At 36.5% G+C, this 13,105-nt stretch overlaps 1 protein-coding gene across 9 annotated transcripts in view; it reads left to right on the top strand.

Annotated features, from left to right (window-relative positions):
• The window catches only part of LOC118064357 (patj homolog), a 349,897-nt gene that overhangs the window by 294,153 nt on the left and 42,639 nt on the right, over window positions 1-13,105 (top strand). Inside the window, exons 16-18 of one of the 9 annotated variants that reach the window (XR_004690049.1) lie at window positions 6,403-6,497; window positions 6,557-7,211; window positions 7,286-7,824. The exons of 6 other annotated variants lie outside the window; for them this stretch is intronic. Coding sequence is in view for 1 of the 3 variants with exons in the window: in XM_035078876.1 (XP_034934767.1) it covers window positions 6,403-6,497 (95 nt within the window). In the remaining 2 variants the exon portion in view is untranslated. Of the gene's footprint in view, window positions 1-6,402; window positions 6,498-6,556; window positions 7,825-13,105 lie in introns of all 9 variants that reach the window. 2 more of the 9 variants (XR_004690048.1, XM_035078876.1) reach the window with 2 other exon arrangements.

Raw genomic sequence — 13,105 nt, 5'->3', positions numbered from 1 at the left:
TCTATCCGCCGTCGAGACTGAGTATACCGCACCTGCGATGCGAGCGCCGCCTGCGTTAGATGTTGTAACTCTGGGTGCATTTCGCACCACAGAGTATGCAGGCGCCTGGCATAGCCTGAGGTCTGTGGCTCGCATCTCTCCCAACACTGCATCAAATCCCGTCTCAGCTCCTCCGTCCACCTGAGGCGCTGTATGGGTGGTCCGTGGTCAGTATAACTGTTGGAACGTATCGTAAGGCCCCTCCCAACTGTTCCGTGGCCCTCATCCGAAGAGGGCCGGTTGTGGGGGGCCGGTGCAGGTCTATCATTAGTAACCTGTTAAGATCCTTTGCAGGGGTGGTCAGCCCACTGCAAAGGCGGTGATGTTTAACGAAACCGAGATGGGTAGTTTCGTTCCTCACGCCTAGAAGGCCATCACCAGTGAGGAGGAAAAAAACTGGCTGTACGGACTTATTCCATTACCGTAGCGAGAGGAGCACCCCTCGGCCAGACATTATTATTATTATTATTATTATTATTATTATTATTATTATTGTTATTATTATTAATTAAATTTCTTATCTCTTCAAATAAATTTCGAGTCTCTCTTCGACCTTCTTCAAAACGAATCTGATCACGATTTAGTCTTTCTTCCAAACGATTCAATCTCATCTCTAAAGCTAAAAGTCCTCCATTACTACCGTCTTCGACACAATCAGCATATTGAGTTCTCCTTCCAGCTCGATTTTGTCTCCGACTTGGACTCTTTGGCATGATTTTTTAAATACTCTTCCAAAAATCACCGAACAACAATATTCACGGCACGCGAAACGAACCACTTTCTGACACCAATGTAAAATAAGACTCAATAACAACTTCGGAAAATTAGTAAATTAATTAAAATGTTTATTAATGATTGACAGCAATTAATAAAAAGAAAGAATCCGTGCGGTCAACTCAAGTCACAGACAAAAACTGGAGATAAACAAACTCTCCCCTCGTTTCTATAAACAATCTAATCGTCAAGCAAGCGTTGTTAACTAACAAACTGTCGTTAGTCTAATAGTCATTAGATGGCGACATACAAATATTTTACAATATTGTCCAGGCCTATAGCGCGCCCAAATCAGGCTTAAAACTATTTTACAGGCCTAAAAAATTCCCAATTGAAGCTCAAAACTATTTTCGAGGCCTAAAACACGCCTAATCCAAGCCCAAAAATATTTTCTAGACCTAAAACGCGTCCAATTCAAGCCCATTTTCTAAGATCATATTCGACAATGATGACAATAAATTATTGCAAATGTAAATTTGTAGCACGAAGGTTAATTTGATGATAAGTTTTTATGACAATTTTTTTTCTTTTCTAGATTTTTAAAATATTTTTGGGCTTGGATTGGACGCGTTTTAGGCCTAAAAAATATTTTTGGGCTTCAATTAGGCGTGTTTCAGGCCTGCAAAACAATTTTAGGTTTGATTTGGGCGCGTTCTGGGCCCGGAAAAAAATTGTGGACTTGAATTGGATCTCCTTTAGGCGCGCCCAAAAACTAATCATTTTTACTTGGAAAGTGAAAGAACATCTTTTTCATCTATTTGTAAGGCCAAAGATTTTTTTTTGTTGTGAAAATTTTATTAAACGTGCTTGGTAAAATTTACCCAGATGGTTTTGTAATAATTCATACGTGTAGTTCGTAAAATTTCTAAAAATCTGGAGGTATCACGCAGTCATCCCTAAGTTACGGATAATTTTTCACGGGAAATCTTCTCAGCGTCGTAATGATTAGTTTATTAGAGTTAGAGCTACAATTTAAGAGAGTATTGAAAAACCTGAATCGTATGAGTTGGATATCAGTAAAAAATCGCGTCATGTACACATTATCGTACATTATAAATATATAAAAATAAATATATTATATATATTATTTCGATCATTATTTGCCAAAGTAAATGTTAAGTCAAAGTGTTCGTCATGACGAAGTAAAGAAAATAATAAGAGAAAAATAGTTCTGAGCACACTCAGTCTGTGCTTACACGACGAAATTCTCATTAGAAATTGTTTGTAACAAATTTGAACAGTTATAAACAATGCGTAATTGTTAAGAGTCATATCCCATTAGAAATTACATCATTTTATTGGAAATATCCAAATCCATGTGATATACACATTACTTAATCGATAAATACAATTTTCAATTGTTCATAATAAATTGATATTGTTATGAACGATGTGTAATTTTTACGAGTCATATTTTATCATTAATATCATTTTGTTCGAAGCATCCAAATCGGTGTGATACACGCATTAGTTTATCAATTAATACAATTATTTGTTGTTTATAACAAATTCGTTTTGTTACAAACAATATGTAATTAGTGGAAGTCATATTTGGTTGTGGTCAATCATGTCTAGTCAATATTGACTTCATTTTCGGATAAACTTGTTGTCTTCCGCTTAAAAGTACGAAGGGAAATAACTGGCATATCAGTTGTGATATCCTCTGAATGCTGACGTGGTAAATTAATACTGTATCCATTATTCTTTTTAAGTCATTCCTCCACATCAATCCAATTATTTTCATCATCATCATCCATGTCAAAGATAGATTCGGCTTCAAAATCGTTTGTTTTTACAATTTTATCTTGGTATTTATTATAATCCAAGAGCAGTATAAAAAGCACCCATGCTGGTATGCATTAATTTTAAAAGACTTAAAAAAATTTTTTGAAGACGGTTTCTCGTAGAGATTGACGAGATGAGCATTTGTGCCAAATGTCATTGTTTGGAAACGATTTTTACTATTGTTTATTAAAAATTGAAATTTGGCAAAGTGCATTTTTTTACTTTTCACTGCTTACGCAGCGAGAACCGTTCGTTTTTTCGAAAAAAATGTTGATATTTTTTATTTTATGGGATTTAATTCAATTTTTATAATAAAAAAATTCAGGCAGTCGTGGGACTGAAAAGTGAGTAGAGTTAATTTTTTTTATTAAAAAATATAAAAAATGATGTAGAAATTCGAAAAAATAGGAGAAATGTAAAAAACGTTTTATAATTACTTATTAGTAATTATAAAATGATTTTTGAGAACATAAATCAGTGACAGCTGGTTTGTAATAATAATGTAATAAAAAGATGCTTGAGATATTATAAAAAATCGAAAAATTTCTTTTTTTTTTTTAAATTTCAATTTGAAAATGTTCAGAAAACGATTCTAAACATTCCAGAATTTTTTCATATGCTAGAAATATTTTTCTTTTAACTGTTAATTAAAAAGGCGCTCAACGGCATATTTCGCAGAGCGCCCAAAATGCTCGATTGTTAGCGCGCCTTCGCGGCGCTGTACATCTTTACCTGCCCATGATATACAGGTGCTTTCGCAGACTTTTTGGTAGAGAATTTGATCCTCTACAAAAAAAGTATCTACATTCTTTCGGAAAAACGAACGGTTCTCGCTGCGTAAGCAGTGAAAAGTAAAAAAATGCACATTGCCAAATTTCAATTTTTAATAAACAATAGTAAAAATCATTTCCAAACAATGACATTTGGCACAAATGCTCATCTCGTCAATTTCTACGAGAAACCGTCTTCAAAGAATTTTTTTAACTCTTTTAAAATTAATGCATACCAGCATGGGTGCTTTTTATACTGTTCTTGGACTATCAACCAAAGTGTGAATATCGAAATATTCGGTAATGTTGAAAAAATTTAACGAATCACCTTTACTACCCGATAACATTATTTATACAATCCTTTATTTTTATGTTAAAATTATGGCTCCTCTGCTTCCATCGTCTTTGGGTCAAATAACTAACCATACGTGAGTCATATGGAAAACTTAAATTTAGTTTATATCGCTTCTTTGGCGGCTCTTCCATCATTTATCAACTAGAATGATTCAAAATAAATTTCGATCTTTAATACATTAATTCATTAGTTAAATGATGTACATCTCCTTCCAAAGTTGATCATTTGAAACACAGAACTCCAATCTATAGAATCGTACGGAATGATTTATTCAAAACAAGTATTGTTAAAAAAAACATCGGATATTATCCCTCATAGTTTTCATTAATTCTCTGTTAGCGAGTATGAATTTGTATTGTTTGTATTATTTCTTCGTGTATTGTGTCTGCTGTATAGTTGAATACGTCGTCAAGCAATTTCCAAAAACTAAAATCAAAGTTGTGGGCAGCAATCTGTTTACTCCCATTGAAAAGTGGCGCGGAAAATATTGTGAAAAAGACATAAATCAAAAATATGATGAACTTCCAACTAAACAGTTTATGGAAAATTTATAAAGTAAAACTTGATAATGCAATGGAAGAGCAACAATGTCAAGTTATTTTCATAGAAGGTGAGTTTTTAATATTTATCTTGATTTAAAATTTAATTAAGTATCATTTTTAAATTTATTTGAATATTTCTTTACCATTCAATCATTGTTAAGATTTATCTTGATGACTATCGGCCCATTTTTATGCTTGATTGATATTTAAATAGATTATTGTTACACACTTCATTTTGAACACATCAAATTTTACTAGCAAAATACTTAATATTTTACACAATATATAAATTGGTCATATTAACTTCTATGAATGAATTCTCAAATTAAATAATCAAAAAGTATTCATATTTATCAAAGTAATTAAATAGTTAGTGACAAGTCAGATAACCAAACATTAAACAATGTCATATAAAAAGGAGTAACGTTCCATTTTAACAATAGGAATACAATCCAAATAATAATGAATAAAAGTCCTCATTATAGTTTATTGAATGTTCATTGACTGATTTCTTATGATAATATTTTATGAATATTGTTGAGAAAATCTCAACTTTTGAATTAGCCTAACCGTTTGAGGATAGGAAAGATTGCGCCAGAACAGAGCAAACGGAAGTCAGGTTTTATAAAAAATATAATATTTTTATTTTCTGCACCAACAATACGCAAAATGCACTGTACAATTTTTTGTCACTGAATAAGATGAATGAATGTCGTTAGAAATCACTGAATGTCAATTTTCGTTTACTGAATTTTAATTGAATGTCTAAAAAATGCTCAACTTGGTGTGCTTGGTGCTATTGACTTCCCACACGAGTTGAACACGCTGCTTAAGTAAAAAAAAATGTGATTGTGCACGTGGCGTTAGCCTATCAATGCAATGCAAAAATGAATTGAATTTAAATATTCGAATTTATTTTGAATTGTCTTGAAATATTTCTCGATTTGACGCCAGAATGAACTGATGAATGTTTCTGTTGTATTAGAATTGCACTAGTACTAATGATTGACTCAGAAAAGAAAGATTTGTAAGAAAAAAATTATTATTCGTGTACATGTGAATAAGAACAGAAAAAGAATGGTGACAGGAACTTCATTAGTCAAAAGGGACACTGAAAATTAGTCAAATAAGTGACTAGATTGGGAAATATAGATTATTTGGTTGATTGGTTATCGACCTAGTCCGAAGATGGCCGCCAAAGTTTCTATCAGCTGGCATTAAACTGAGAATCGATTAATTCTTAACAAATATAATAAATATAATAAGAGGTCTAAATATTTTTATTCAAAGGATTAAACATTTTCAGCTACATTACAAAAGTTAGAAGAGCAAGTGGAGAAACGCCTTTTCATCATACCAACAAAACATTTAGAATCTGTTTCTGAGGTTAGTGATGTTGACGATGTACATCATTTAACTAATGAATTAATGCATTAAAGATCAAAATTGAAGATGAAGAAATCAAAAATAATTAAACAATTATGCAGTTGAACACTACGATTGAAGAATAAGCACAGCAAATTGAGAAAATCATGCAGCTTAACCTAAAATATCAGCAGTCATTTTTAATAAATTGGGAAAAAATAGAAACAGGTCAGTATTTAATGAAGAAAAGTCTCCCTTAGAAATGCTTTGATTTGAAATTTTTATATAGGAATGGCCCCCGGGTTTACATAGATGTTTCTGTCCTTCAAGATATGTCGCGTAACACGGAGGCAGATTATTTTTCGTCGTGCCCCATTTTGTACTGCCCTATATGCTTGTCTGAATATGGGCACCCCAAACACGCTGAGCGCGAGACGCGTTAGCGACCGCAGACCAAAGCGGATAAAGTTGGTGCTACGGGAGACTAAATTTTAAGCCCTGTGCCTGGGGCTGCACAGTCAGAATATGACATGTAGGACTAGGTACAACTGGCCAATTGAGGTCGGACTCGTAGTGGTATGTCTTAAGGCCTCGGGCTTGTTACGTGTATTCCGGTGCCTGTTTCAAGGTGCAGGTATTTGCGTCCCGGGAAACGCCATCGCGAAGAGAGTAGAGTTATAATTTCCCAGAGTTATGCTCTAAGAGACGAGGTACTCAATTTCCGTCCTTCGGAAGCATGGATTTTTATATAGGAAATTTTAATTTGTTACAGCTCTCCAAAACTCACAACGTGAATATCAGCCAAGTGGGCAGCAATTTTCGAAAGAATCATACCCAATTGAATATCTCACCGAGGACAAGAAACAGGTATGTAATAACGATTTATTCTATTTTTTCATCATACAAATAATCAAATCAATTTCCAGATTTATTTAGGAAGAGACAAATGGATAAGCACAGGAACTTATGCTCACATGATGTCAAACGTGACTTTACTGTCGCAGTTGGTTAGAAATCTGTTATAAGAATTTTTTACGGAGAGTATTTTAATAAATATAACTGTCAGTGGTGACATTTCGAATAGACCTAGAAAGAAAATGGGCGGTGTAGTGAATTTCACTCAAATAACACTTTTGGATCCAGTGAAAGTATTAATTATGAAAAGTAAGCATGCCAATCAAAATTGAAGACATGTCAATTGTAAATATATTGTGATAACGGACATCGTGGCCTAGGTAGTAACGTGCCTGCTTGGCGCACTATGGATAGCGGGTTCGATTCCCGGCCGAGACAAGACCTATTTAAAATATATAGTCTTTTCTCTGACTACGATGAGCTAAAGGCCTTTCAGAGGGCAGTCAAAGGCGTGGACTATCGTGCTGATGATTAAATAGTACAAAAAGTGCTATAGCCGCTACGACGCCCTTAAAAAACCAGGCGACACCCCATTGTATACAGCCTTACCCGACCAAAAGGCTCTGCACAAGTGGACCCCAAAATTCCTCACACATACTCTCTCGTTATCTTAAGCTGATGCTGAGAAAACCAGGAACCTCGAGGTAACCAGCGGAATCTCCGAAGGTAGGACGATTTCATCTGGTAACTGGGGCGAGCTCTAAAGTTGCACCAGGTCTTATAGATCTTGCCTACCTAAGGTTGAGGAAACCAGGGGACCCATGGGGCTTAGCAGAATCTCCAAAAGCAAAAGTTAACGTTCTTTCGTACCACTATATGAAAATCGACAGGGACTGTTCCGGGGCTCGGAAGGGAACCAAGGCAACTTGGGAACCTAGGAAACTTGCAGACCTAAGACATAAGACGACCGCCTTCACTGTGCAAACAGACCCTGTACAATGGCCTCGTAGCTCAGTGCAGGAAAAGGCGGAACATTTTAAGACACCTTCTCCCATAAAGGAAAAAAAAAAATATATGTATATTGTGATGAATAAATTTGTTGGTATCACAAATCCAACAAAATGATGGATATAAATTAATTTAATTTTAAATTTCTTCTTCCGTAGATTTCGTACGACACTATTTGATTTCAGAAATGGAGAAGTCTTAGTACGAAGCTGATAGTGAGGCGTATAACATGCGTCAACACATCTTCAAGAAAATCGCAGAGTTGAAAGAAGGCGAATATTAGAAAGAATGCTAAATAGTAGCTCTTGGTCATGATTCCGAGATATCTGAGGTACTCATTTTATTTTTTTTTTTTTTTTTAGATCCGGCAAAAAAAAGCGCGATGTTTGAAATAAAAAGTTGCGACATCTGTTTCTCAAATGGTGGAAATAGCAGATATTGATGTAATTGCTGAAGAATATACCTATGATGGTCTTGTGACATATCACTACGAGTCCAACCTCAATAGACCGAAAGCACCCGGTTCTACATATCGTTTTTTGACTTTGCAGCCCCGGGTGCGGGCTTGAATTTCGGTCTCCTGTAGTAGCAGTTTGATCCGCTTTGGTCAGTGGCCCCAGTTATTTATGACGTGAGGAGAGCACCATCATATTGTCAACAGCTGAAAAAAATGAATGTTTAGTGCTAGACGTTTCCTGAAATATGTAAAAGTTTTTATTATTAGAGATTGTTAAGTACCTGGAAGTGAAGTAAAGTAGATAGATAGAAATAAGAGTAAAAGAAAAACGAAACAAGCAAAAAAGTAGAGTGAATAGAAAATAAAGTCCCTATCCGTTTGATCCACAGGTTACAGGTGTTCTGCGAAGATTGCGGGCCTACAACCTGTGCCTAGGTGCTCTGACATCACCCAGGTGTAGATTAATAAAGTTCACGAGCTCTGTTTTACTGCGCTGGTAATAACCTACTACTTCTACAGGTGGATGACTTGTGTATTGGGCATCGCTGCTCCCGTTCGCGCTACCCTCCTCTTTTCTCTCACCCCCTCACGGATTCTTCTAATTTCCTCGAATATACCAATGATGGTATTGTCCTTTCAAATACCAACACTAGTTCAAAAGATCATGAGGCAGATTAAGCCGGAGATTTAATTAGCCAAGATGAAGTTTTTACCATTATGGAAGAGGAATTTTGATAAAATTCACAAAATAGTTTTGGTATTTTTATACTATCGCGGTCCTCTCGTTTTTTTGGCTCTAGAAAATCGAAAAATCAACATTTAGGAGTGATTTTTTCTCTAAAATTTTCGTTTTTACGGCGGGTGTACAAAAAAAATTATGGAAATGGGACCGCAAAAGTATAAAATTACCTTAGTTTTGAGTTTATTGAATATTGTTGAAATGTCTGAAGCATGTAACCTAATCACTTTTTTTTTATAAAATATATCTGATCATCGATTGAAAAAAAATTTTTATATGTATAACTTTTGTAATGTAATTTTCTTCATACGACAATTTAAACGTTCTTATAATTTTTATATTTATTCCATAATAATAGATCGAATGAAAATATATTCATGCAGAAGGAAACGAAAAAAAATTTTAAACAGCTCATAAGTACGTGAGCAGTGAGGTAGCATTGAATTTCAAAATATCTATTTGATATGGGCATAGACTTACTCCAAATACTTTTTTATAATTTAATATTTTTAATTCGAACCAATGCGGAAGGGTTCCGAATTTTAAACTCGATCTAAACACTACTGATGAGAAAATCTCAACTTGTGAATTAACCTAACCGTTTAAGGAGGGATGATTGTGCCGGAACAGAGCAAACGGAAGTCAGGTTTTATAACAAAATAAAATATCTTTATTTTCAGCACTAACAGGTACACTAAATACACTGACAAACTTGAGTTGTTCACTAGGAAGACTGAATGTCGCTCAAAATCACTGAATGTCTAATTTTAATTACTGAATGTGAATTGAATGTCTAAAAAATACTCAACTTGGTGTGTTCAGTATTATTGACCTCCCACACGAGCTCAGCACGCTTCTCAAGTTGAGCAAGAATATGATTGTGCACGTGGCGTTAGCCTATCAATGCAATGCAAAATGAATTTGATGAAATGTCTTGAATTTACAGTGAAATATCGTGAAATATTACTTGATTATGGATTTAGAGTAAAGCCTGAATTTTTCTGATGATTTACACTAGCACTAGTACTGATGATTGACTCAAAATTGTAAGATTTGTTAAGAATAAATGAGAATGGCGTGTACACGTGAACGAGAACAGTGAAAGAATGGCGACAGGAACTTCATTAGTCAAAAGGGACACTCAAAAGTAGTCAAATGAGTGACTAGATAAAGAATTATTGATTATTAGGTCGATTGGTTATCGACCCAGTCCCAATATGGCCGCCAAAGTTCCTGTCAGCTGGCAAATTCAAAATTGAGAATTAATTAATTCTCAACATGCCGCCCGCCATCAGCAACTGGTTGATGATTGTCTTCTGGTTGATTCTGTTGCTGGGCTTTAGGAGTTGGGTTGATTGGTAGAATGGCTAGCTTGACGATTGGTCTGACCAACGTCGTTGTTGGTGTCTTCACCGTTGCTACTCGTGGAAGCCCATCTTGCCCTGGGTGTAGTTGAATTATCCTCACGAGTGGCCATTTCGTGGGGGGAAATCTTTCATCAGTTAGCAAGGCTAATGCACCAACTTGAATTGTTCTGTTCCTGAAAAACCACTTAGAAATAGCTTGTAATTTTTGTAAGTAAGATTGTGACCACCTGTACTAGAACTGCTGTGATTGTCGTTGAATCATCCGCCATCGATTTTGAATTGAATGTGCAGGTTCTGAGATTGATGGTTCAGGAACAGTGTTGAGTGCTGACCCAATAAGAAAGTGTCCAGGAGTGAGTGCTTGAATGTCCTCTGGGTCATCACTGATTGGCTCTAGAGGTCTTGAGTTGAGAATGGCTTCTATTTGTGTCAGTAGTGTGGTGATCTCTTCAAACGTGAAGAGTGATTCTTTTACTGTTCTCGTCAAATGAAATTTAAGTGATTTCACTACTGACTCCCACTTGCCACCCATGTGTGGTGCTGCAGGTGGGTTGAATGACCATTGAGTGCCGTTGGTGATGATGAATCTAGAGATGACCTCATGTTCTCTGGTGAATTGTGTGAATAATTTCTTGAGTTCTATATCAGCTCCAATGAAATTTCTGCCACAGTCAGAATAGATTGTCTGGCATAATCCTCGTCTAGAGGTGAATCTCCTGTAGGCAGCAATGAATGCTTCAGTTGAATAGTCACTAACTGCTTCCAAATGAACTGCAGAAGTTGACATGCAGACAAATACACAGACCCCAGCCTTTCGAGTCTTGGCTCCTCTGCCTGATGATGTTTTGATTGTGAATGGCCCAGCATAATCTCTGCCAGTATGAGAGAATGGCCGTGAAGGAGTGATACGTGATTGTGGCAATTGGCCCATGAGTTGTTGTGCTCTTATGCCTCTTTGTCGAGCACATTCGATGCACCGAAGAATGAATGTTTTTACTGGAGCTCTTCCACCCATGATCCAGTAACGTTGTCTGATTGTTGTGAGTGTAAGTTGAGTGCCACCATGTAGTGTGGCTAAATGATAATGTCTGATAATAAAAGTGGTGAATGGTGAATGTCGAGGGAGAATTGATTGATGTTTTGAATCATGACTCAACTGAGCATGCTGAAGTCGTCCTCCTACTCGTAGAACTCCTTCTGAGTCAACGTATGCTGTGAGTCTGTTAAATGAATGGTTTGGTGGAAGATGTTGATTGTTGGATAAAGTCCTGATTTCTTGGTGAAAATGTGCTGCTTGAGTAGACTTTATCCAGAAGATTCTCGCTTTTTCGATGTCAGCTGTTGTGATTGATGCTAAAGGACTGGTAACTGAAGAATGTCGAAGTCTTGAAGTGAATTTGATGATTAAGGCGGTGATTCTAAGTTACTTGTTGAGTGTTGAATATCTGTTGACCAAGTCCCATTGGATTATTGTATCTTGAATTGCTGCGATGAGTGAAATTCCAGGACGAGCTTCTAAGTTGCAAGCCTCGTCAGCTGGTGGTGAATTTACTGGCCAGTTTTCTTGATTTTCAGCTAATCAGGTGGGTCCCCTCCACCATAGCGAGTAATCTTTTAATTGATTGGCTGTGATGCCTCTTGAAGCACAGTCCGCTGGATTTTCCTTGCCAGAAATGTGGTGCCAGTGCGCGTCCGCAACTAGTTCTTGAATTTACACTACTCTGTTCCTGACAAAGTCCTTCCAGCGTCCTGCATTTGAATTGATCCATGAATGTGTGATCGAAGAGTCTGTCCATAAGTGAATTGAATGTATGTTCACTCTGTGGAGTGTAGCTCGAACATACTTCGTGAGTTTCGCTAGAATTAACGCAGCAGTTAACTCTAGCCTGGGGATTGTGATTTGTTTGATTGGTGCTACTTTAGTTTTTGCACAGATGAGTGTGATTTTGGGCCCTGTGGACGGTGAATTGAATTTTAAGTAGATTGCTGCAGCCATTGCAAGCTGTGAAGCATCAGAGAATCCATGAATCTCGACAGTTGAATGTCTGGTTGTGTGAATCCATCGGGGAAGTGAAATCTCATGAAGTTGAGTGAATTCTTCTCTGATGATCAGCCAGCGATTGATGATTGATTGTGGGACTGGTTCGTCCCAGCTGAGGTTGTGTAACCAGAGTTCTTGAAGAAGCATCTTAGCTCTGATTGTGATTGGTGACACAAACCCCAAAGGATCATAAATTTGAGCTACTTCTGAAAGAATGAGGCGTTTTGAATATGTTGACTCATAAGTGACTGATTTTGATGTGAATGTGAATGTGTCTGAGCTTGGATTCCATTGAAGTCCAAGAATTTTTGTAGTGCAGTCTTCGAAGGTGATTTTTTGTTGATTGCCTGATGATTGTGACGTTTTTTGAAGAAGAGATTGACTGTTTGATTGCCATTTTGCAAGGGGAAAGCCGCCCGCCTTGGACAAGTTGATTAATTCCTCAGCAACTTGGATTAGTTCTTCTGGAGAATCTGCTCCTCCAAATATGTCGTCGACATATCTGCCTTTAATGATTGTCTGAGTTGCTTTTGGATATTTATGGCCTTGATCCTTTACTCATTGGAGTAACACACGAACTGCTAGATAAGGAGCTGATCTAGTGCCGTAGGTTACTGTTGTGAGTTGATATGGGATGATTCTGTTGTGATTGTCTAGCCAAAGAATTTGTTGAAGCTTCCAATCTTCATGATGAACCATTATTTGACGATACATTTTTGTTATGTCGGTTGCGAATACGTATTGATGTTGACGAACCCAAAGAAGTACGTCGAAGATGTCTAATTGAATTTTTGTTCCAGTATGAGTGATGTCATTCAATGAGATTCCAGTTGACGTCGGGCTGGATCCATTGAAGACTACTCTGAGCTTGGTGGTAGTGCTACTTGGCCTTAATACCCCATGATGAGGAAGAAAATATGGATGAATGTCTTGAGATTCTGGATTGATTGTTGGAGCAGGTCTCATATGACCGAGTTCTTCGTATTCTTTCATGAATTGTCTGTACAG

This window comes from Chelonus insularis, unplaced genomic scaffold (assembly GCF_013357705.1).
Source record: "Chelonus insularis isolate UGA/USDA-ARS -01 unplaced genomic scaffold, ASM1335770v1 contig_17_pilon, whole genome shotgun sequence".
NCBI classification, from domain to species: Eukaryota; Metazoa; Arthropoda; class Insecta; order Hymenoptera; family Braconidae; genus Chelonus; species Chelonus insularis.
Note: the sequence above shows the minus strand (reverse complement) of the source record. Positions and strands in the feature narration are given on the sequence as shown.